This window comes from Rhinoraja longicauda, chromosome 6 (genome assembly GCF_053455715.1).
Source record: "Rhinoraja longicauda isolate Sanriku21f chromosome 6, sRhiLon1.1, whole genome shotgun sequence".
Taxonomy (NCBI): domain Eukaryota; kingdom Metazoa; phylum Chordata; class Chondrichthyes; order Rajiformes; family Arhynchobatidae; genus Rhinoraja; species Rhinoraja longicauda.
Genome location: NC_135958.1, coordinates 39369682 through 39394014, shown reverse-complemented (window position 1 = coordinate 39394014; position 24333 = coordinate 39369682). Strand labels below are relative to the sequence as shown.

General features: G+C 40.5%; 1 protein-coding gene across 2 annotated transcripts in view; it reads left to right on the top strand.

Moving 5' to 3' along the window:
• The window catches only part of ankrd11 (ankyrin repeat domain 11), a 132801-nt gene that overhangs the window by 91816 nt on the left and 16652 nt on the right, over positions 1-24333 (top strand). For both annotated transcript variants that reach the window (XM_078400844.1, XM_078400845.1), the window contains exons 6-9: positions 8818-9018; positions 9938-10080; positions 14664-14811; positions 16149-22768. In XM_078400844.1, coding sequence (XP_078256970.1) covers positions 8818-9018; positions 9938-10080; positions 14664-14811; positions 16149-22768 — 7112 coding nt within the window. The remainder of the gene's footprint in view (positions 1-8817; positions 9019-9937; positions 10081-14663; positions 14812-16148; positions 22769-24333) is intronic.

The following is a 24333-nucleotide window of genomic DNA, read 5'->3' as shown; positions in this document are numbered from 1 at the left end:
CAAATGCAGTATGAAACATTTACTTTGTAAAAAACAAAATGCTGAAAATCTGAGTCCAGCAAATTGTGCCAGTGTTGATAAAGAGATGTTAAATTTGGTTTTCAGCATAGTCATTCCTCATTATTCACATACAAACACAGCAACTGCCAAGCGACCTGTTTATTCTTCCTCTGTGGTTTTCGAAAACACAAACATGTCTTCTAAGTGACAGTGATCTGCTTGTGCTATTTCCAATGTAGTATGTTGTACTTGCTGAGCATAGCCATGCCTCATTTACATCTCGAGACCAGTTCGAGATTAGCTGAGTCATTTGTTGACACCTTCATTACTCCAACCCTTGTTGAGCTTCTTGTGGTTTGTCAATTTATTTGTCTCCTTCATACTCTATCCTTAGTTTGGTCTGGACAAAGTTTCAGTGAACCACAAAACAATCTCATGTGAAGCTATATTTCATCTTGAGTACTTAAGCCATCCAACCTAAACTAATCCTTACATTTTCTCTCCTGAGATGGTAAAGTAGATTAGGTGCATTAGCACCTAATGTGTGGGGGGTTCAGGGCAGAGGGAAGTTATTGACCAGGATGGTGAGTTCCAGTTGATACTTCAACCGATTACTAGTTCTAGTTGACAAGGCTTTAGCATCTTAGATTTTGTGGGCCCTCCCCTGTGAAATTCCCTTCAGGTTTAATGTTGAGCTGTGTTAATGCGCTCAGCTCACCACCTCTATTCCTTTGCCTAATTGCTTTACAATTCACAGATTCATCCTTGCATAAATATTATTCCATTTTTTTCTCGAATGACTGTAGCAATCTTGGTTCTGGACATACAATGACTTCAGGTTGAACCTCCGAATTCCTTGTAACCCAGACCATCCAATATCTTTACAAAGTTTAACCAACCTCAAGAAACCCGTTGTCAAGAAATCTCTGTCCGTATCTTTCTCAGGATCTGTCTCAAATGTAAAGGTTCACATTTGAGTGTTGGCAATTTGTAATTTTGCGGTTCATTTTAAATTGCTTACGTTGTTTAATTCTTGACCCCTGCCTCGCTGTATCTTGCCTGAAATCGGCGTTCCTTACTCACATGTTCCCTCAGCAAATGGGAATAGCATTTCTTCACAATCTAACTAAACTGTGGTAATCTTGTACCTTTTGATCAACTTGCACACATGCTATTTTGCTTCAAGGAGAATGACACAAGCTTCACCAGTCTTCTATCTAAAATCCTTCATGCCTTAAACCTTTCTGATAAATCTTTTCTATACCTATTGAAGACCTTCATGGCCTTTTTTTGCTCTAATGAAAATGTTCTGTGTTCTATTGTCTCCTGAACTCTGAGATCTGCTCATCTTTGCCCTTGATATATAGAGTCAAAGCCCATTTGATTTTGGTCCACTATTTATATTTTATTATTGGCACGCTACGATTTCCTCTCATATAGACTGAAGGACAAAAGGGACAGCGAGGTCCATGTTGTGAATTTGTTTGGCATAAATAGACCAGGGAAAAAAGTGACAAATGGTGTACACAGAACTCCTCTGTAACAAATCGACATGGAGTATAACAACTGACTTAGGTCACTGACTCTAAAGTGAATCAATATCAACGTTAATATTATTGCAACTATTCAACTATCAGAAAATTCTGTGATTCTGAAATAAAAGCTAAAAATGCTGGAAGTAATCAGGTCAGTTGGTATTTGTGAAAGGTCAAGATTAACTTTGGCCCTCTCCAGAGATGAGGTTTCTCCTGATATAATTAAAAATAACATCATCAAGAATTGATTGGTTGTAGCTACATGTCCAAAGTAATTTATCAATTGTGTAGCATTTGAGATTGTGAACAAACTTACTAAAGTTCGTCAAAAATTGGCTGAAATTCTTACAAATAAGAAGCTCAACGATTCCATTGTTCCTTAAAAGAACAGCTTGCATTGATTTCTTGCAACTGGCTACCTATTCCTAGTAGGTTCAACTTTGCACGTGAGGAATTTCATTATTTGTATGGTCATGTGGAGAAGAACTGCATCTTCTCAGGCCTGGATTTGTATATTTGTAGATCCCCATGAATCAGTAGGCAGGCTGATCAGATATGTGCAAGTGTTCAATAGTAGGCTTGCCTTCATGGTTGGAACATTGAGTACAAACATAGAAAATAGGTGCAGGAGTAGGCCATTTGGCCCTACGAGCCAGCAATATGATCTTGGCTAATCATGCAAAATCATTACCCCGTTCCTGCTTTCTCCCCATATCCCTTTATTCCATTAGCCCTAAGAGCTATATCTAACTCTCTCTTGAAAACATCTTGAATACAAGTCAGGAAGTCATGTTGCAGCCTCATAAAACTTTGTTAATCTGCATTTGGAATATTGTGGCAGTTCTGGGCACCCCAGTACAGGAAGTGAATGCTTTGGAGAGAGTGCAAAAGGGGTTTACCAGAATGCTGCCTGGATTAAAGGGTATTAGCTATACAGAGAGGCTGGACAAACCTAGATCCTTTTCTCTGGAGTGCCAGAGGTTGAAGGGAGACCCGAGAGAAGTATGTAAAATTATGGGGAGAAGGCAGGAGAATGGGGTTAGGAGGGAGAGATAGATCAGCCATGATTGAATGGCGGAGTAGACTTGATGGGCCGAATGGCCTAATTCTGCTCCTGTCACATGATCTTATGGGAGCCATAGATAGGGTAGACAGACAGAATCTTTTACCTCGGGTGGAAATGTCAAAGATTAGGTGCATAGCTTTAGGGTAAGTTTAAAGGAGATGTGTGGGGAAGTATTTTTACCAGTGAATGGTGGGTGGAAGTAGATATGATTGAGATTTTTACATAGGCACATGGATATGCAGCAAATAGAGACAAGTGAATCGTGTGAGGCAGAGGAGATTAGTTTAACTTAGCATCATGTTCGTCACAGACGTGGGCAAACGGCCTGTTCCACTGTTGTACTGTTCTATGTTCTTTGTTGTTGATGATTGCGACTCATGTTTTCTTGGGCACAGAATGTTATTGATGAGTTCATAAGAAGTGCAGTGAAATGGCTTGTGGAATTTAATCCTGCAGAGAGAGATGTGAGGGGATTCATTTTGGAAGGAGTAATAACGGTAAGGTACAATAAGGTCATGAGTGATAGGAGCAGAATTAGGCCATTTGGCCCATCATGTCTACTCTGTCATTCAATCATACAGAGCTTTATTTGTCATTCGGTACCGAGGTACCGAACGAAATTACATTGCAGTCACACACAAAAAAAAGAACACAAGACACATGACCCCAACACAAACATCCATCACAGTGACTCCAATGACTCACTGTGATGGAGGCAACAAAACTTCCACTCTCTTCCCCACGCCCACAGACAGACAGCTCGTCCCCGACCAACCCGCACAGTCCCCGCAAGGGGATGGAAGTCCCCGCGGCCGAGCCGCACCGGGCGCTGAAAAGTCCCGCGGCCGAGCCGGGCGATTGAAGGCCCCGCGACCGAGCCGTACTGGGTGCTGAAACGTCCCGTGACCGAGCCGGGCGATGGAAGGACTCGCGGCCGTACCGTGCGCGGCTAAGTCCCGCGGCCGAGCCGCACCGGGCGATGTTAGGTCCCGCGGCCGAGCCGCACCAGCGATGTAAAGTACCGTGGCCGAGCCGCGCCGGGCGATGGAAGGCCCCGCGGCCGAGCCGCGCCTGGCGCTGAACCGTCCTGCGGCCGCGCCGGGCGATGTTAGGTCCCGCGGCCGAGCCGCACCAGTGATGTAAAGTCCCGCGGCCTAGCCGCACCGGGCGATGTTAGGTCCCGCGGCCGAGCTGCACCAGCGGTGTAAAGTCCAGCGGCCGAGCCGCACCGGGCGATGAAAGGCCCCGCGGGCGATGGAAGGCCCGCGGCCGAGCCGCGCCCCGCGCCGTGAGGAAGAGACCTAAAAAGGAAAGGTTTCCCCCACCACCCCCCACCCCACCCCACCCCCCACACATACACAGCCAAAAAACAAAAACCATCCCAACACCGACACACAACAAAAAAAAGGAAAAAAGATGAACAGACTGCCAGCGAGCCGCAGCCGTTAGGCGCCGCCACACGTGACAAGCCTGATCTATCGCTCCCTTCTAACCACATTTTCCTGCCTTCTCCCCATAACCCCTGACACCCGTACTAATCAAGAATTTATCTATCTCTGCCGTAAAAATATCCATTGAAGGCCTCCACAGCTGCCTGTGGCAATGAATTCCACAGATTCACCAGCCTCTAACTAAAGAAATTCCTCCTCATCTTCCTAAAGAAACGCCCTTTAATTCTGAGACTGTGACCTCTAGTCCTAGACTCTCCCACTAGTGGAATCATTCTCTCGAAATCTACTCTATTCAAGCCTTTCACTATTCGGTAAGTTTCAATGAGGCCCCCCCCCTCATCCTTCCAAACTTCAGCAAGTAGAGACCCAGTGCCATCAAACGCTCACATTATGTTAATCCACTAATTCCTGGGATAATTCTCATAAACCTCCTCTGGTCCCCCTCCAGAGCCAGTACATCGTTCGTCAGATATGGGGCCCAAAGTTGCTCACAATGCTCCAAATGCAGCCCGAACAGAGCCTTAGAGAGCCTCAGCATTACACCCCTGTTTTTGTATTCTTGAAATAAATGCTAGCATTGGGTTTGCTTTCCTTATCACTGATTTGACTTGCAAATTAACTTTTTGGGAATCCTGCACCAGCACTCCCAAGTCCCATTGCACTTCCAATTTCTGGATTCTGGATGTGATATTGCCCTAGGAACTATTGAGGAACAGAGCAACTTTGGTATATGTCCAACTTTACCTGCAGATATGGCAGCTAAGAGAGGATATAGGATATGTTCCTTCATTAGCTGAGTTATAGAATATGAGACGGAATATTCTATGCGCTACGGCTAGAGTACTGTGTCACATCTGATACCATTGGAGAGGGTTGAGAAGAAATTCAGCAGGATGGGCTGGGTTTGTTTTTGTTGAAGCGGAGTTGATGAGGGAGGACTTATTAATGTGTACAAAATAACGAAGGACGTGAACAGGATCGATTGTAATACATCCCCCCCCCCCCCCCCCCCCCCCCCCCCCGCATAGGGTAGGTTATAAGAAATATTTTCCCTGATTGCAGATCTAAAACTTGAGCGCATAGGACTAAGGTAAGAGCCAGAAAGTTTAGCGAGGATCTGAAGATTTTTTTAATCCAGAATGGTTACAATCTGGAATGTACTGCCTGAGGGGATGTTGGGGGCAGGTAATTCACAGGGATTCAAGGCCTCATCTGGATACTCGTTAAATTCTGAGGTCCACAGACCAAGTGCTGGAAAACAGCATTTGTAAAACATTTGTCAACAGTCAGTGTGGATGCAGTGAGATGCGTGTTTGTCTCCATAACTCTTGAATATTCACTATGTTTATAATATAGATAGTGCTGAAAATACAAAGGTCATGTAGCAACTTTTTGAAAGAGCTTCATTTATGTCAATGCCCGCTAATCAGAACTGTTAACACTGATGTGTTGCATGGTCTGCCGAGTGTTGCACTGTTTTACTTTGTATCAATTAGCAAAATACTTTGTTGATGAGATACAAAGTTTGATGTTCAAGTTAGCCGAGGGCATGAGGCTGCTTGAAACAGTGCTGGAGGAACCTTTGATTATCCATTCCCTCCACGGATGCTGCTTGATCCACTGAGTTCCTCCAACACTTTGTGTTTTGCTCAAGATTACAGTATCTGAATTTTCTTCTGGCTGCATGAGGACAGGTGATGTTTTAAACTCTGTCGATGAAAACATTAAGTGTTGATTGAGAAGAAAATTAGCAAAACTATAGTAAATATTCTTTTTTTAAATTTGAGAAAATATCTGTACATCCACTTTGGAGCTCGAAGAGAGAGAATATGATGAGAGGCTAAAATTAGTAGACGTCCAAAGATAGTTGGTGCTAGAGGTTTGGAACTCTTACAAATAGCATGCTCTGTCAAATATTTGTGGTATTCATTATTTTTTGATATCCAAAGATATTAAGGGACATAAGAAAACGTGGATACATGGAATTGGATTGTAAGTTTGCCATGATTATTTTGAATTGAAGATCGGAGTCAAGGAATTAATCCAAACATTGTGGTTGTGTCTTCTCCCATCACATTCATTTAAAACTGATTGCCTGTAATCACTCATTGTTGTGGTTGAAATAATGATGCGATGTCACCTCAGGCAGATGGCCTGATTTGTTAAAAGTCTTTGTTTTCTGGTAGGATCTTTATAATATAATTAGGGGACCAATAACTTTATTTTGGTGGTATTGGTGTGTGTCAATTGTTTACATACTTCAGTTTAAATAACTTTTAAGAAATCACTGAATGTTTGAGCCATTTAAAAATCTCCTGATATCATTGGCAACAACTAAGCCCTAACCCCAGATATTTGGCTGTTGAAAACTATCATGGCATCTCAGGGTAGGACTTCTTCATTGCACTGCCAAAAGTCCCATCTGCTATCCAGACCCTGCCACTGGACCACTGTATTGTGAAGGTAGAAATGGACATGTAGGGACCATGGGCAGCCATTTAGAGTGTGATGTGCAAATCAGCCCCACGATGTGAGTTCCTTGTGATCCAGGCCCAAGGTCAGGCTGGGGGTACAGTGGATACAAATCTGAGGAGGTAGTTTGCAATGGAGAGTATTTTAGACTTGGTTCAGTTTTCTAGTGTAACTTTGTAGCATTAAGTACTTTTGGCAATCATGTAGATGAAGATGCAATTCTTAATCCCCAGGGTTCCAAGTTAATCACACTCTTAATCTTTGTTTTAACAAGGCCATGTGGCCAAACATTCATTGCCTTTTAGGGAACGATTTCATATTTCCTTTATTGATTTATTCACAAAATGCTGGAGTAACTCAGCAGGTCAGGCAGAAGGGTCTCGACCCGAAACGTCACCCATTCCTTCTCTCCCGAGATGCTGCCTGACCTGCTGAGTTACTCCAGCATTTTGTGAATAAATCAATTTGTACCAGCATCTGCAGTTATTTTCTTATACTCATATTTCCTTTATGTTGGGTTTGATTTCAATATACAAATAAAAACATGAAATTTAACGAAGAATGTTTCAATTATTACTATTGGATTATGCTCCTTCTCACTTGTAGGAGAGAAGCAGCACGTCATATTTTATCTGGGTAGTTTACAGCTCGATGGCATAAGCATTGAAATATTCCAATTTCTTATGATCTACATCCCCTCTGTCCCTTCCTCTCTCTTTCTATCCTCCCAGGTCCTTTCACGTATACCAATGCCATTTCTAAAGCATTTGGATTATTTCCTCAGATTGATACATGATTTATTTTCACTCATAAAGCTAGTTTTAGATTGTTTATATATAGAGGGAGAGATTTGTACATTAGAATTGTGACAAAAAGTTTGGAGGAGCGTACAATTGTTTGTGAGTGATAACAAAAAATAAACCTTGGCAATTATGCATTATCCCACAAGAAGGCCTCAGATCTCAAAATTTGGACTGTTATACTTCCATTTGTAATCACAAGACGACTCCCTTGCCCTCTGCTATGCTCCTTTAACCAGGATTGCCTCTGAACATGTTCATGTCCAATTATCTGCCACAATGAAACTTAATCTATTACTTTCATCTCTGTTATGTTCTCAATGCTTTCTCTCTCCATTCTTTGCCTCTTTCCACTTATTTCCTCCCAATACATTATCCTCGTTGCTATGTCAGCTTGGGTACACATTGCCAGTTTTCACAGTCACTCATCCACTGGATGTTTTGTTTATGTGTAATACTGTTCTGTAACTCCATTGGGTACCATCCACCCAGCTTTATTTCTTGGTATGGTAGCAGTTTATCTGGAAATGGTTCCTTCTCCAGTTATCTTTATCCCACTTTTTTTTTTCAAGGTTTCAGCACTATTCAAGCTTAGTTCTGGCCTTGTAAGTAAATTCAGCCAAAAAAATTACTTTTGTCAGACTGCCAAATGTTGTTGATAGATGACTAAAGGGCCTGTCCCAGTTAGGCGATTTTAAGGCGACTCCCGGCAACTAGTTCCCGACAGTTCCTGTCGCCACACGTTCGCCGGGGTGTCGCGGGTCTGATTGTGAGTATTCTCCAATGAGTCGTAGCAGATCTCGGCTCATCGTGGAAAAATCAAGCTGTTCAAAAATTTTTGGCGACAGCTGGCTTGTCGCGAATGATCGTAGCTTATCACGGGCGCTGTCGCAGGTTGTTGCCAGGTGTGGTAGGTTGTCACCGGTACTGAGGACGGATAAATTTCATTGTCGACTACCAACGTCAACCGGCGACAGGTACCGGGATCAGGAGAAGACAAGGTGCAACAGGAACTGTCAAAACCCGTTTCTGCATGGTACTCACAACATTTAGAAACACGTAATACTAAAATTTTAAAAGGGCATTTGATGATACCAGAAGATAGTTTTGTTTAACCAATTTATTTACCGTCAGGACATTTGACAGGTAGATTGGAGGCGACAGTTTGACAGTCAGGTAAGCGTGCTTTAATTTTGCGATGTTTCGACCTGACTCGGCATTGTCGTAGACATTGTCGTAGGGTAAAAAAAAATTTGGCGATCTGCTACGACTTTGACAGTGGCCGGCAGCGCCTTATAAATCGCGTAACTGGGACAGGCCCTTAAGTGCATCTAAACAAAGTATACACAAGGTGCTTTAAACTGAAGAGATCGCAAAAACTTTCAGATGTATTAATTAGAGAACTATATTTTTCATTGTTATCCAAGAAATCAAAAGTATCTAACTTTAAGGCAACCAATGTGCAGTTAAACACAAAGTTATGTTGTGCACAGATCGTACCCCAAAGCACCCCTCACAATCGATTTTTGGACAAAAGACAACACCAACTTCTGCCTCCAAAACCAAAGACAAAGTAAATAAGAGGAATGAACGTGGAGAGACTCGACTTCACCGAGCTGCCATTCGAGGAGATGCACGTCGCATAAAAGAACTCATCAGTGAAGGTGCAGATGTGAATGTGAAAGATTTTGCAGGTAATATAATCATCAACAAGCAGGCTTTTGTTTGGAAAATTAGTATGACAGAAATGTAAGAAATGCAGCAATTTGCTTGTCTTTTACCCATTCCTATCTGTATGAGCAGGAGGAGAAAATTGAGCAAGGGAGAAAAATATGCTATTGAATCACATACTTCTCAGAAAAAAACCAGAAGAAATCTGGTTTATTTCTACTATTACAATTTCAGCTCCATAAATTTTTGCCCTGTACTTAGCTGGTTAAGATTTGTACTGGATAAATTTAAGGCGATCTATGCTGAAGACATCTTTGAGGGCATAAAAATCTGTTTAGGTCATGAAATTGCAAATGCATTTATTCAGGCTAGGAATTTGACAGCTGTGGTGCAAAATGTTGCCTTTCATTCTTGTTTAAACTTTCATATTAACCCACAACCCCGAGGTGGTAAATTCAATACCTAACTAGTAATGTGTAATAAGCCATAACATTGTACACCTCCCCCTCACACCAACTGGCACTTCAAAAGAAACTGTACCATTAGTGTCCTTGAAAATTCTGGGTACATATGCTCTTTCACCATTTTGGGAAACTGAATCCTGCAATAGAACGTCACTGAATAGATGATGGAAAATAACGTGAGATAAATAATGATAAAGACTGTATGGCAAATAAAAGTAACAAATAACCATGAAAATGAGAATGCCAGGAGATGATAAAAACAGACACCGCTAATTATTCTGCCGCCCAAACATAACCCCTAATTCTAATCTGAGTATCGTACATCTGAGATTAGGCTGATTAAGGAAACTTTTTTTGTTTTGAAAAATCTGAATCCTAAACCTACTGTGCATACTTGTTAAAATAAAATATACTGAGTTACTAAATAAACAAGTAATGTTTATCAGGATATTTAAGCACCGTATTGATTTATTTTCAGGTTGGACTGCTCTGCATGAAGCATGCAATAGGGGTTCCTATGATGTGGCTAAGCAACTCCTTGCAGCAGGTGCTGACGTCAATACAAAAGGCTTGGATGATGATGCACCTCTCCATGATGCAGCCAACAATGGTCACCGCAAGGTGTGTTCATTTCGATAGTTCGTATGTTGAAGGTTTTATTATTTGAGTTAGATAAATTTAATATTATCTGAAGAATTCTGATTGAAACAACAAAGGAAGGTGCAGGAAGGAACAGCAGATGCTGGTTTAAACTAAAGATAGATACAAAAAGCTGGAGTAACTCAGCAGGGCAGGCAGCATCTCTGGAGAGAAGGAATGGGTGATGTTTTGGATCGAGACCCTTCTTCAGACTGGAGTCTGAAGGTGCCAGATAGAATATCTCCATTTCTGTACTGATCGGAATTTTAAAAAATTCGCATGACCTCCATTTTTTCCACCTTGTCCAAATCTTCCGTTAAAATATTCTCTGTAATTAACACTTTAGTTTTAAAAAATTTTGTGTTGTGATTTGCCAATCACATATCTCAAAACCTCGTCCCATTCATCGTTTCGCATCGTTTTCAACAAAAACGCCATTGCAAATACCACATTGTTAGAATTTGATTTATACTATTAGCCGAGATTCAGTTTCTCTCCCAAGTCTCAAATTTGCAGATGCAATTTCCCCCTGGAAGTGTCGAGTTCGCGTTCCCGGTCAGTTGGATGACAATAATCAGAGACGGCACAGACTTTACCTGTTAGTTTATTAGAGATCTCGTAGACAGGTTTCTAAAAGCACACACAGAGTTGCAGACTCCGGGGCCAGTGGAAACGTGTCACACCAGCCCCTAGAATTAAGCCCCCTTTATTCCCCAAAACCACAGAATTCACAGTTATTTACAAGTATCACAACCAATCAATATTGGAATTAAGTCAGTTTTCCCTTATACGGCCGAGTGTTGGAACAAAGTCAGTTTTCCCATATAAGGTCCTAACATGCTATTGTTCAAGGTTTAGTCGGCGTCTGTTTACTGTTTGTGTTCTTTGTACATTGTGTTTTTCTCCTCTGAAGACGAGCTGGAACATTCTGCGGTTTGGGCTACTGATTACTACTAGCTTTAGCAAGTTCAGCATTTTTGTGATTACGTAGCCTCAAGCAGGTGTGAGAGAGAGAGAGAGAGAGAGAGCCTCAAGCATGTGATTCAACCTAGCACACAATGTTGCAAAGCCCATGCAAAGTCCAGTGGCCGAAGCAAACAAAAAGGACAGATCTGGCTCTGCGTTCCTCATCTCCACAGAAGCACAAGCACAAAATCCTTTGTGTTGCCACAGTGGCATTTCGTTAGTAATAAATCTAACATCATATGATAAATTTTAGATATTGTGTGAAAAGGAAAAATATTAAAAGTAGATTTTAGAGGGCAAAAGCTGGCTTCATTTTTATTCCTGTGTGGGATATGAGTGTTTATTCAAAACCCTGTTAAAACAACTGATGAACTGCAGTGTTGAAGCACTGCATTCATTACCATCAGGTAAGAAATTCCAGGAGGGAATTCCTACTGAAGCATGCAAAGTACAGGGAAAATGTTAGGATGTTTCCATTTGTTGGAGATTCTCAAACAAGAGGACATGGTTGCAGTCAAGGGGTTGGTCATCTCACAGAGATGGGTGAATTTCTGATATTCTCGGCCTCAGAATGGGAGGGGGGGGGGGGGGGGAAGGGGATTGTGGCGGCCAGATCATTGGGAGTATTTAAAGAAGAGGTAGATATACTTTTGAAAGATTGGGAAATGATGCACCATGTTGCTATGTTTGAGGAAGCCTGGTGGAGATCAGTAATGATCGTAAAGAATGGCCAGGCTGAGGAGGGTGGTGGACCTTCTCCTGTTTCCTTGTGCAATGCCAGTGAATAACCTGATGTGATTTTGAAAGGCTCTGAGAATGGTTATGGTAGGGTTAACTATAAGTTGAGATCACAGGTCCTTGTGATTATCCTGAATGTGATAATGAGTGCATTATTACCTTATAAAATTACTTGACCAACACCTTCTGCTGCAGGGTGAGATGCAGCTATTGATAACCACTTTTTGCCTTGAGCTTGAATATGCAGTCAGTTCGAATATTGATTTAATTTCTTCTAATCGGAATGACATCCAGTAAAGATTCTGAAAATGAACCCTTCCGATGCACTGTTGTTTAACAGTACATGATGAAGTATTTAATATTGACCCAGATGCTGGAGTAACTCAGTGGGTCTGGCAGCATCTCTGAAGAACATGAATAGGTGAAATTTTGGGTCAGGATCCTTCTTCAAACTGATTGTGATGTGAGGGGGAATTTGTGTTGGAAAATAACTGCAGATGCTGGTACAAATCGAAGGTATCACAAAATGCTGGAGTAACTCAGCAGGTCAGGCAGCATCTAGGAGAGAGGGAATGGGTGACGTTTCGGGTCGAGACCCTTCTTCAGACTGATGTTTAAGGGGGCGGGACAAAGAAAGGATATAGAAAGGAGACAGGAAGACAGAGGGAGAACTGGGAAGGGGGAGTGGAAGAGAGGGACAGAGGAACTATCTAAAGTTAGAGAAGTCAATATTCATACCGCTGGGCTGGAAGGTGAGAACGAGGGGGAATCTGCCCCACCCCCTCCATTCATAACAAGGACAGAATCCCCCTTGTCCTCACCTTCTACCCCATCACCCAGCATATCCTACAAATCATCCGCCAACATTTCCGTCACCTCCAACGGGATCCCACTACTGGCCACATCTTCCCATCTCCTCCCCTTTCTGCTTTCCACAGAGACCGTTCCCTCCGTAACTCCCTGGTCCACTCGTCCCTTCCTACCCAAACCACTCCCTCTCCAGGCACTTTTCCCTGCAACCGCACGAGATGCAACACCTGTCCCTTTACCTCCCCCCTCAACTCCATCCAAGGACCCAAACAGTCTTTCCAGGCGAGACAGAGGTTCACCTGCATCTCCTCCAACCTCATCTATTATATCCGCTACTCCAGATGTCAACCTCTCTACATCGGCGAGGCCAAACCCAGGCTCGGCGATCGTTTCGCTCAACACCTTCGCTCAGTCCGCCTTAACTAACCTGATCTCCCGGTTGCTGAGCACTTCAACTCCCCCTCCCACCCCCAGTCTGACCTGTCATGGGCCTCCTCCAGTGCATAGTGAGGCCCATCGGAAATTGGAGGAACAGTATCTCATATTTCGCTTGGGCAGCTTACAGCCCAGCGGTATGAACATTGACTTCTCTAACTTTAGATAGTTTCTCTGTCCTTCTCTTCCCCTCCCCCTTCCCAGTTCTCCCTCTGTCTTCCTGTCTCCACCTATATCCTTTCTTTGTCCCGCCCCCTTGACATCAGTCTGAAGAAGGGTCTCGCCCCGAAGGGTCACCCATTCCCTCTCTCCTAGATGCTGCCTGACCTGCTGAGTTACTCCAGCATTTTGTGATACCTTGTGATGTGAGGGGGGATGGGTGGAGAAAGCTGGCAGAGATGATGGACAGAACAAAGCCTAGCAAGTAATGTGGATATGGGTGAGGGGAGTTTCGATAGGCAGATGTATGGCAAAGGCCAGTGATGAAGAGGCAAAAGGTGTGAGATAAGGATAGAAGAGGTGCAAATTTGTTAAGTCAGAGGAAGGAATATGGATAGCAGGGGTGAAATGGTTACGTCCAGGTAAGGCTTTGTCCAACCCCGCTCTCCTGGCTTTCTCTTTCCCCACTCCCCCACACAATCAGTCCGAAGAAGGATCCGGCCAAGCCATCACCTGTCCATGTTTTCCAGAGATGCTGCCTGATCCGCTGAGTTACTACAGAACTTTTATCTTTTGATGCCTAACTGAACATACTTTTAAAAATCAAACTGCTGAAGGAACTCAGTGGGCCAGGCAGCATCTGTGGAGGGAAATGGCTAGACAATGTTCCGGGTCAGGACTCTTCACACTGAAGAAGCTTTTCGAACTGAGACATCATCTATCTATTTCCCTTCACAGATGCTGTCTGATGGGTTCCTCCAGCAAGTTTTTTTTCTGCTCAAGATTCCATCAATAGCAGCCTCTTGTGTCTCCATACTTTAAAAGATGTCTGTGTAATACTTTTGCTTATTCATTCACAGTATATGGATGTCACTGGCAAAGCATATTGCCATTCATTCACTGCTCTGTAGTCTCAGGCACTTCAAAGGACTGTAGCACACCAACCACATTTGTGGATCTGGAGCAAACAATATATATTGTTGCCTTGAATATAGTTGCCATAGTGTTCATGTTAAAATGTATTTTGTGTATCCTGATGCTTTTTATTGTTATGACTGTATGGCAAATGAAATTCCTCGTATGTTGCAAAACATACTTGGCTAATAAAGAATTATTGTGATTGTGATTGATTGATTAATAAATCAGATCTGTTTGAAAACTGTCTAATAATTTCATGGTCAATGTTACAAAGATTAGCTTCTCTTCAGATTTCATAAAATCAAATCTGCAAGCTGCTGTGTTGAAGTTCAAACTCATGGTTCTGGTTCAACAGCTCAGACTTCTGAATCCTGGTTCATAAAATTTATCGCCATGCTCTCAAATGAAGCACAAAGATTTGTTTAACTTAATTAGTTGCAACTCATCAATGCCGTTACAAGATTATCCACTGATTTGCAGTCAAGTTATATTTTTGGTATCTGAACTCAATTTTCTTTTTGGGGAACACTTTTTTTCAGGTAGTAAAGTTGCTGTTGAAATACGGAGGGAATCCTCATCAGAGTAACAGAAAAGGAGAGACGCCGCTCAAAGTTGCCAATTCCCCCACCATGGTGAACCTGTTACTGCGAAAGGGTTCTTGCAGCTCCAGTGATGAGAGTTCAACAGGTGAAAATAGCAAGAATTTATTCATCGATATGTATAAACTCGTTACTTGATTGTAACTTAGAATATTAGTACCTATGATTGTGCCAAATGTATTGATCATGCAAATATAATTTTCATGAGCAAGTCTTAATACTGAAATTCTAAATGTTATAAGAATTAGATGTGTGTTAATCTTGTAAATTCAGAAATGAACCCCAGGTTTAAACGTTGTAGATTGAAATACATGAAAATAATTTAATGCATTGGGTCCTTTGATCTGGAAAAATCTAATTTTCTAACCTTTGATACTGCGCAAAGTTCCATCAAGTGCAAATTTGCAATGGCTGAGAATCTGAATTGTATGGCTTTAATACATTTTAATAATATACATACTAAGATTATTGGGGTTGTGGGGTAACACCAGCAGAGTTGGACAAATTAGATGTCCCTCAAACAGCCGGTGCAAACACTTCAAGCACATTGAGTTCCTTCTGGTTCTAATAATCTCAAAAATACATTTATTTTCATGAGTGGTTTCTTTGTACAGTTGATTGTATTTCGATCTACAACGTTTAAACTTGGGGTTCATTAGCCATTATCTCATTTGCCAGTCCTTGAGGATCGGGCTTCCAAAATATTTGATTGCACATTGTCCATCAAATGACTGATGCACCTCGGATCCCGTTAGAAATTTAGAATTCTCAAATTAGAATACTGAAACTAAATTGCTGGTTTATTTTCTGGCCATTTGCCTTCCAGCCACAGATTTATGTGCTGTTATTATGTGGAAAATTACAGCATAAAAACAGATAATTTGATCCAAATGAACTGCGTGATCTGCATAACTCTCCCCTCTATCTCAGTAAATCTTAACATATCTTTCTCTCTTGTAAACTATTTTGTTTTCTTGTAAATAGATGTATACTATTTGCTTTAAATGTTCTGACTGAGTAAAGAAGTTGGCTCTCTGGCATTCATGACTCATAGTTTTCTGTAGATCATAATGTGTTTCTGCATCTAGATCTAAAATGCAATGTCAGTGTTTTGGTAAAGAGATAAAAAGAACAGGATTATGGCATGCATTCATTCTTGATGCCATCTATGTTGTCTAATTATTCTAACAATAGGCTTAAATTTGAAATGATTCTTTAATTCCTTTTTGCTTTAGACAGTATGCATACAATTGAAATACTTTACATGAGAAAACCACTGCATGAAAACAATGTGTACGCTATACTCTAATGGCAGTATACTGATATACAGAACTTAGAGGCTGATGTAATTTTAAACTGGTACTTAAAAATTATTTGCTTGCACTTTCTCATTTATTACTTTATATCCGCTTTATTGTCACATAGAAACTTCAGAAGATGGAGATGCTCCCTCAGTTGCTCCCTCCAGCTCAATTGATGGTAATAACACAGACTCTGAATTTGAGAAAGGCCTGAGGCACAAAATCAAGCGACAACAGTTATCTAAAACAGTTACACCACTAAAGGATGAGTATGAATTTGATGAGGATGATGAGGAAGATAGAGTACCACCCGTTGACGACAAACATTTGCTGAAAAAAGATAGAAAAGACTTACAAACGAACAGTTGTATTTCTATTCCTAAATCAGAGACAAAATCTTCTAAAAATTCCCTTCTAACACCAAAGAAAACCCCACGACGTATTTTATCTGACACCAACAGTTCCGATGAAGAGGATAGTTTAATACGCTTCTCTCCTCCTCTAACTAGGCCTTCGGTGCTCTCCAGTCTACCTGCTAAACAAAGGCAGTCACCAGTGAAAAAACAGCAAAAAGAGAAAACTAAAGTGAACAAAAAATGGAAAAAGGATGTGAAAAACAAGGAAGGCAGATTGAGTAAGGATGAAGACCATTTCCATTCATCTGCAACAGAAAGTAACAATTCAGAAAGTGAGGAGGAGGATAAGGGTTCAGTACAAAGTGGACTTAGCATGAAGAACTCTTATGTGAGCTTGAAAGAATCAGCAATGTTCTCTTCATTGTCTGCATCCTGTTCTTCCTCACAAGGAAGCTATGCATCGTCAAAGCATATTCCCAGTCTTGCACGGCAACATTCTAAACCCTGGCGAGCTGATGGTTGGAAATCAAATATGTCGCCGGTGTGGTCTGATGTGAGTTCTTTGTCAGATTCAGTAAGAACACGACTGACAAGTGAATCGGACTATTCTTCCGAGGACTCCAGTTTAGAATCTGTTAAACAAGTGAAAGAGAAAAGAGATAATAGAAAGAAAAATCTTGTTGATGGAGATGAAACTGCGAAGAAAATGGCTGAAGATATCTTCCAGATTTTGAATGCTGACGAAATAGTTCAGAAATGTGATAAGCAGGGCAAAGTTGTTAAAAAGCATAAAATGAAACACAAGAACAAAATGAAAAACAAAGAAAAGGGGAGGTCTCAGAATATCTTGACAGGCAGTGATAAGTTTTCAAGAAGTTTGAGTCTAGAAACGGACGAACTTAAGCAAAGAGTAGAAAAATCTTTAAGTGCAGCAACTGAAAGCTTTTCAATTGATCGAATAAAAATATTAAAACACAATAAAGAAAAGTTGAAGAAGGAAGATAAAGAAAAATCTTTGAAAGACAAATCTGAAGAAAAAGACTGGGTGCCAAAAGATGAAACAGGGAAAACTTGTAAACAAGAAAAGTTAAAGAAAATTAAAGATCTCTCCAAAGATAATCACAAGTCTTTAAAGGAGGAGAAAGACAAAATGTTCAAAGTAGATAAAGAAAAACTCTTTAAAGCGAAATCTTCCAAAGAAGAAAAGTTTAAAACCCACAAAGATGATAAGAAAAAGGCAAAAGACAAATCTTCAAAGGGAGAGAAGCATTTGAAACAAGACAAAGAAAAATCTGCAACGGATGACAAAAAACTTAAAAAAGATAAAATTCGCAAAGAGGAATCTGATTATGATGATCCAAAGACTAAAAGTCATTTTCTAGACAGTGATGATAGGTTTAGTATGTCTGACCATGAAGAAAAGTGGTTTTCAGATTTGTCCTCCAATTCTTCTTTGTATGATGTAAAAGGGGTAGCTAATTGGGTTATTCCAATGAAAGACTTCAAAGAATTAAAAGATGGCACAACAGGGACACTGGCTGTTGAAACAACGAAAGAAGAATGCAAGGAGAAGAAGAAAGAATCCAGGGTAAAAGATAAGCGAGAACTAAATGAAAAGCGCTCTGACAAAGACTGCATAAGAAAGAAAGACCGTGAATATGTGGAGAAAAGTGCAGAGAAGAAAAAAGAAGAACTTGATAAATATAAATTGGGGCAGAGCTGTTTTCTGGAAAAAGAGAGAAGAAGTAAAGACTTTATTGAAAGTATTAAAGATAGAAAAGATAAAGAAGCTATTGAAAGCATTAAAGAGCGAAAAACCCCGATTGCTGAATTCTGCAAGGAAAGAAAAGACTTTAAGGGAAAGGCTGACGATGCAACCAAAACAGATTCAAAGGAGTGTGGAAATGAAATTTTCTTCAAGGACAAGTTTGAAAGTGATTTCAGTGGGAGGACAATGGAAGCAAGGGAGAGGCATTATTCAGGAAAAGAGAAGGAAAGAAAGGATGGAACTGAAAAGAGGGAAAAGATAAAAATTGAAAAATACAAGGAAAAGTCTAAGGATAGAACTTCAATTGAAATTGAAAAGGAAAAAGAGAAGAGCTTGACTGATAAAATCTTAAAGGACAAAGATGTGGATAAAGAAAAGCTATTCAGAGAATTGAGTGGTTTCAAAGAAAAAAAGGAACAAAAGGAAAAGAACAAAGATATCTTTAGCCGAGACAAGGACAGAAAAACATTGTCAGAACTCGGTAAAGAAAAGCGGGACAAAAATATAATGGAAAAACATGCAGAAAAAGATAAAGACTTTACCGAAAAAAAGGAGAAAGAAAAAACAGATAAGCATAAAGGAATTGATACAGAACTTGGAAAGGAAAAGATTTGGCATAGCATAGCAAATGACATCTTCACAGATGAAAGTGGGGATGAGTCAGAGTATTGTGACAAAGAACTTGGGAGTAATGAAATGTGCAGAAGTGACTTACTGCCTGATAAAGAGGAGGCAAAAACAGAGAAGGAACTATTTCCTCATGAGAAACACCGAAAATACTCGACTGATAAACAACATTTAGCAGAGAAACCAAGAGTAAAAGAACTCAAAGATAAGAAAAAGGATAAAATATTAATAGACTGTGGGAAAGATAAGAGAGAAAAGTGTTTGACTGAAAAACATAAAGAAAAGAAAGATAAGGAATCAGTTGATAAATTTAAAGAGAGAAAGGACAGAGTATCAACAGATTCAAACCTAGAAAAGAAACTCAAACCAAAACTTCCAGAAAAGTTAGAAAAGCAGCACTCCATTGATGAAAAGTCAAAAGGTAAGCTAAAAGAAAAAACTGACAGAGAACTTTTGATAAAGGAAAGGCGACTTTCAAAAGGAATCCCAATAGAAGAAGAAAAAAAATGCTCAGAAAAGCTGCAGGGTTCAAGTTTTAATGAATTTAAAGAGGATTCCAATGACAAGATCAGTGAAGTTTCATCTGACAGCTTCATAGAACGACTTCAAGATTCCACAATGTGTACCTTAAGTGATGTTCTGAATGTTGGTCAAGACAATGTGGAGGAAAAGTTAAAGGATTCACTTAATGTTTTGTTTTCACAAGAAAAATGCAAAGAAAAGGAAAGAAACAGACATCTGTCATCATCATCAAGAAAAAATGAACGAGACAAGGTGAAGAAAGAAAAGCGGGATAAATCCGAGGAATTCAAAGAAGTTGTTGGTAAACGAGAAGGCCCAGTGTTTGAACGAGAACTCTTGATGGGAGATGGCGATTGCATGAGCCATTTTTTTAAAGCTGAAAAGGATGATGAATTAGACAAAAGTGGAGATGTTGTTTACAGTGAGAAGAAAGATAAAAATGAATCTGAAAAGGAATTGTCTAAAAAAGTAGAGAAGGTGTCAAGTGTTTTAATTGGTGTCAAGGAGAGGGAGAAAGACAAAAAAAAGAAAGACAAACATAAGGATAAATCAAAAGATGATAAAGAAAAGCACAAGGAAAAACACGGAGAATCGGTCATGGTATTCAAGCATTCTAAAGACGAACATAAGTTGAGCCTTAAAGAGTCTTTTCCTATAGTTAGAGAGTCAGGCGGAAACAAAGAAAAAGCAAAAGATGACTGTTTGAAAAATATTGAAATCAAACAAAAGGAAAAAATCAAAGAGAGTTCAGAAAAGGACAAAAATGACTCCTTTAAGTTTAGAATCATTGAAAATGATAAACTAAATCAAGCTAAAGAAGTCTCCTGCAAAGATAGCAGACCTAAGGAAAAACTTTTAGGTGATGGAGACCTGATAATGACCAGCTTCGAACGTATGCTGAGCCAGAGAGATCTAGAAGTTGAAGAACGTCATAAAAGGCATAAAGAGCGGATGAAACTGAAGGAGAAAATGAGGCATAGGTCAGGAGATCCCAAGTTGAGAGAGAAAACCCGAAGTACTGAAGAAATACGCAGGAAAAGTTTTGATATGTTAACAAAAAAAAGTTCACTTGATTCTCAACAAAAGGACAAAAAGCTTAAAGATCAAGGACCAGGGCAGATTATGCCTTTGGATGCAAATGTTCAGCCTGTTACTTGCCCTGATGTGAAAGACTGGCTCTCAACTCCCGGACTAAAAGCAAATTTACCTGCTTCACCAAAATCTGATCAGGATCGGCCAACAGGTGTTCCAAAGATGACTCCAATGGTTTCTTGTCCAAGTTATGAAGATTTACTGCCCACAGCCCATATGCCTAACTGTGTGAATGAAGATTTAACCGATCTGTTTGAAGGAATAGAGTCCCAGAATTCGGTGACCATGTCAGCAATATCCATGAATGCCTATTCTCCTACTTTTTTTGATAGATACATTAGCATCCCCACTGGCATTCAAAGCAATCCAAATCAGACACCAACCAGCACTGTTCACGTATCTAGTCTCTTTCGATCAGTGTCAATGGATACCAGAAGGCCACAAGAAGTATTTGATAATTCTGAAAAGTTCTTTAGACAGCAAAGTGTGCCTACTTCATCGGATTATGAAACTTCTATTGCACAGCCAATGGAGGAAAAATCATTTGTTCATTCTGAGAGATTCTCTGGTTTATCGCCATGTGTTTCATCTGAGCATAGAATTTCCTCACCGCAGCTAGAACAGTCGCATTCTGGAGCTGCAAAGTCGTTCACTGAAAATCTTGCCCCTCCCCCTGAAAGTGTTCTTAATCATTTGCATGCAAAATCATTGCCATCACAAAGTCCCGAACCACTGGAGCCATCCATCGATAGCTTAGTCACTGATTTTGCCTTGCCATTAGATTCTTCAGAGCAGCAACCAAATACTCCTTTGATTTCTCCTAATTCAGCTTTAAATGCCAGTCTTGTGCCTATATCTGGAGCTCCATTTACTTCCAATGATTCAGCCCAGGATAAATTAAGCTATCCATCTTCTCCCCACAGACCAAATGAGCAGTTACCCCTCAGCCCAATGAGTAATTCTTTGGAGCATTCAATGAACTGGTCAATGGGTTCTGAATTGCACCTAAAGTCACCTCATCAATCTTTTGGAGAAATCACCAGGCCACAGTGTCCCCCAGACACTATACATAATACAGAATTGCCATTTGATTCATCTATTTTATCTCACTTTCCTGAATCCCCTATCCAGTGTCCAATATCAGGATCTGACACAGAGCAAGATGGAAACAGAGATGAAATGCCAGGCCTGGACCAAGTGGAACAGTCAGTAGCATTGGATAATGCTTTGCCATACATGTCTCCGATTAAAGCAAATTCACCATTTGATACCTGTAAGCCACTTCCTGATGAATGCTGTACTGCAGCTTCAGAAATGCACAACATAGTCGTGGAAAACCAGCAGGAACAAATTAAAGTTTCAGAAAAATGTGATGAGCCACAGCAGAATGTGACTGCTGGACAACAAGAAGAACACTTGCCATGGGCTGATTCTTTTGCAGATTCAATTGATGATCTTGATCTGGGACCATTTTCACTTCCAATCCTACCATTACCTGACAAAGACCCAGACATAGAAATGACAGAACCAGAATCTGAAGAGAGTGCTGAGATAACTGAAGCTAATGATCCTGTAGTTATTAGTACACATACTGAAGGTACAGATCATACTGCTATATCATCAGGGGAAGAGCATGGAGCTATCAATGAGATTCTAAAAGCAGTTACTCCGCCAGTGGAGGATACAATTGAGGACACTATGGAAAGAAACTCATTATGTGCTGAAGAGATTGGAGAAAAGGATAGTCAGCCGATTTCACCGCAGCATACTGAAATAAATACAGAATTCGAAGATGAAGCTATGACAGTTACTTCTAATGCATTGGTTGATGATGCCATCGTCAAAGTGCTTGAAACTACAGAAGCAATACCTAAACCAGTGACTGAGGCAGCAAAGCCAACCAAAGGAGAAGAGATTCCTCAACGAATCACAAGGAACCGAGCACAAATGTTGGCTAATCTGAACAAGCAAAATAATGCTGTCACCTTGGAGAAGGATACTGCTTCAGTTCAGTTAGGAAAACCTAAAGGGCGTATAGTGGAGGAGGACGATTCGCAGCATCCACGCAAAAGAAAAATCCCTCGTGGAAATCATCAACCAATAATTCTCAACCCGTCAGCACAGCAGACTCGGGAAATGATCCAGCAAACATTGGCAGCTATTGTTGATTCAATTAAATTAGATGACATTGAACCATATCACAGTGACAGATCAAACCCATACTTTGAGTATCTTCAAATTCGTAAAAAGATTGAGGAAAAGCGTAAAATATTGTGCTGTATAATTCCACAAGCACCTCAGTGCTATGCTGAATTTGTCACCTACACTGGTTCCTATTTATTGGATGGAAAACCACTCAGCAAACTCCATATCCCCGTGGTAAGTGGAAATCTCTTCATACATTTCCCAATTTCCTTCTCATGCTGCGATGCAATCTTTTGGATGCATTCTTGTCCATTCAATTAATTGTCAGTGGCTAGCCTAAATTATGATTGTGCATGAGCATATAGTTTTGATTTTCATATTCTTGCTCAATGTCCAAAGACTTGCATATCAGACTCGGTTACTGAATTGCAGATAACAGAATTTCTGCAAAAGCTTTAAAAAATATATTTTAATATACAAGTTGTTTAATTGCTTTGGCAAACTGATTGACCTGTTGAAAATGAAAGGGTACCTGCAAAATGATGTGCATGCAATTAACCCTCTGTTCTGTGCACATATAGGGTGCTGTATTTGCGTGGCAATCTGCAATACTGATTCGACTATTTAAAATAGATGGTATCGTAGACAGTGAAGACAGTTATTAACAATTACAGCAGGATCTTGATCAGCCAGACAAATAGGCTGATGAATGACATTTGAATTCAGATGAGTGTGATATGTTGTATTTGGGAAGCTTCAATCCTGAATATCCTAGGTGTCCAGAACCATTAGAAATGTATCTACAGCATTATAAAAGGCCATGTACTACTAATGTGGTTCATGGCCTCATGCATGCATGTAGTGACCACACATGCAATGAAAGTTTTGCGGCACACAATATAGCCAGCCCTGGTAATTACAAAAATAACTGATTTTATTTTGTCAATTTGAGTTTATTGTCATGTGCACAAGTACATTGAGGTACAGTGTAGTGACAATCTAGCAGCAGCATAATGGGTACATTGAGTCAGACAAAAGCATAAGAATGTACATTATATATAAATTATACTATGCATAGGTTTCTCTGCAAGACACTAAAAAGAAAAAAATCCATCAGTGCACAACATGTCCTGAACATGAACAAGAACAAGAACATGTCCTGGACATATGACCCATTGCTGCCTCAATAGCTGTTACACATCTGGTGGATAGCTGGCCTTGAAAGACATTCTTGTGTACTCAGGCCCCAGGAGTTGGATATGAATTGCAGAATATCAATTATGCTTGGAGTTCTCCAGCCTCGATGGCTATCTGAAGGGTAATAGCATAGATGCTAACGGATTGATAAGGATGGAATACAATATTCATTGTGTTTCTGAGAGGTTTGCGGAGGTTTTTCCTCTCTATGGAGAAATGCCTTAAACATAACCCAGTGCCTAGGTGTAGTCTGAGTTCAAGAAATTAAGTGAGAACATGTTGTCTTAATCATAGTCCTCTAGTTTATCTACAGCCAGATTAAGTTGCTGTGTTTTGATATCCAAAATCAAAATTGACTTGAATAAGTTTGCTTTGCAAGAACTATGGGAGAAAATAAAAGTCCATGCTTGCAATGTCTGCAGCTTGTAGATCGGAGAGAGTGATGTAAAAGGATGCCACTCGTAGGCAGAGTCTTTTACTATATAAGTTTATTAATGACACTACACATACATTATGCCCTAGCTGTCCGTGGTCATCACTGGCACTAGAGAGCGAGCTGGAGGTGGGGAAGTTACAATTATACCAGAGACAATGGGGAGTGG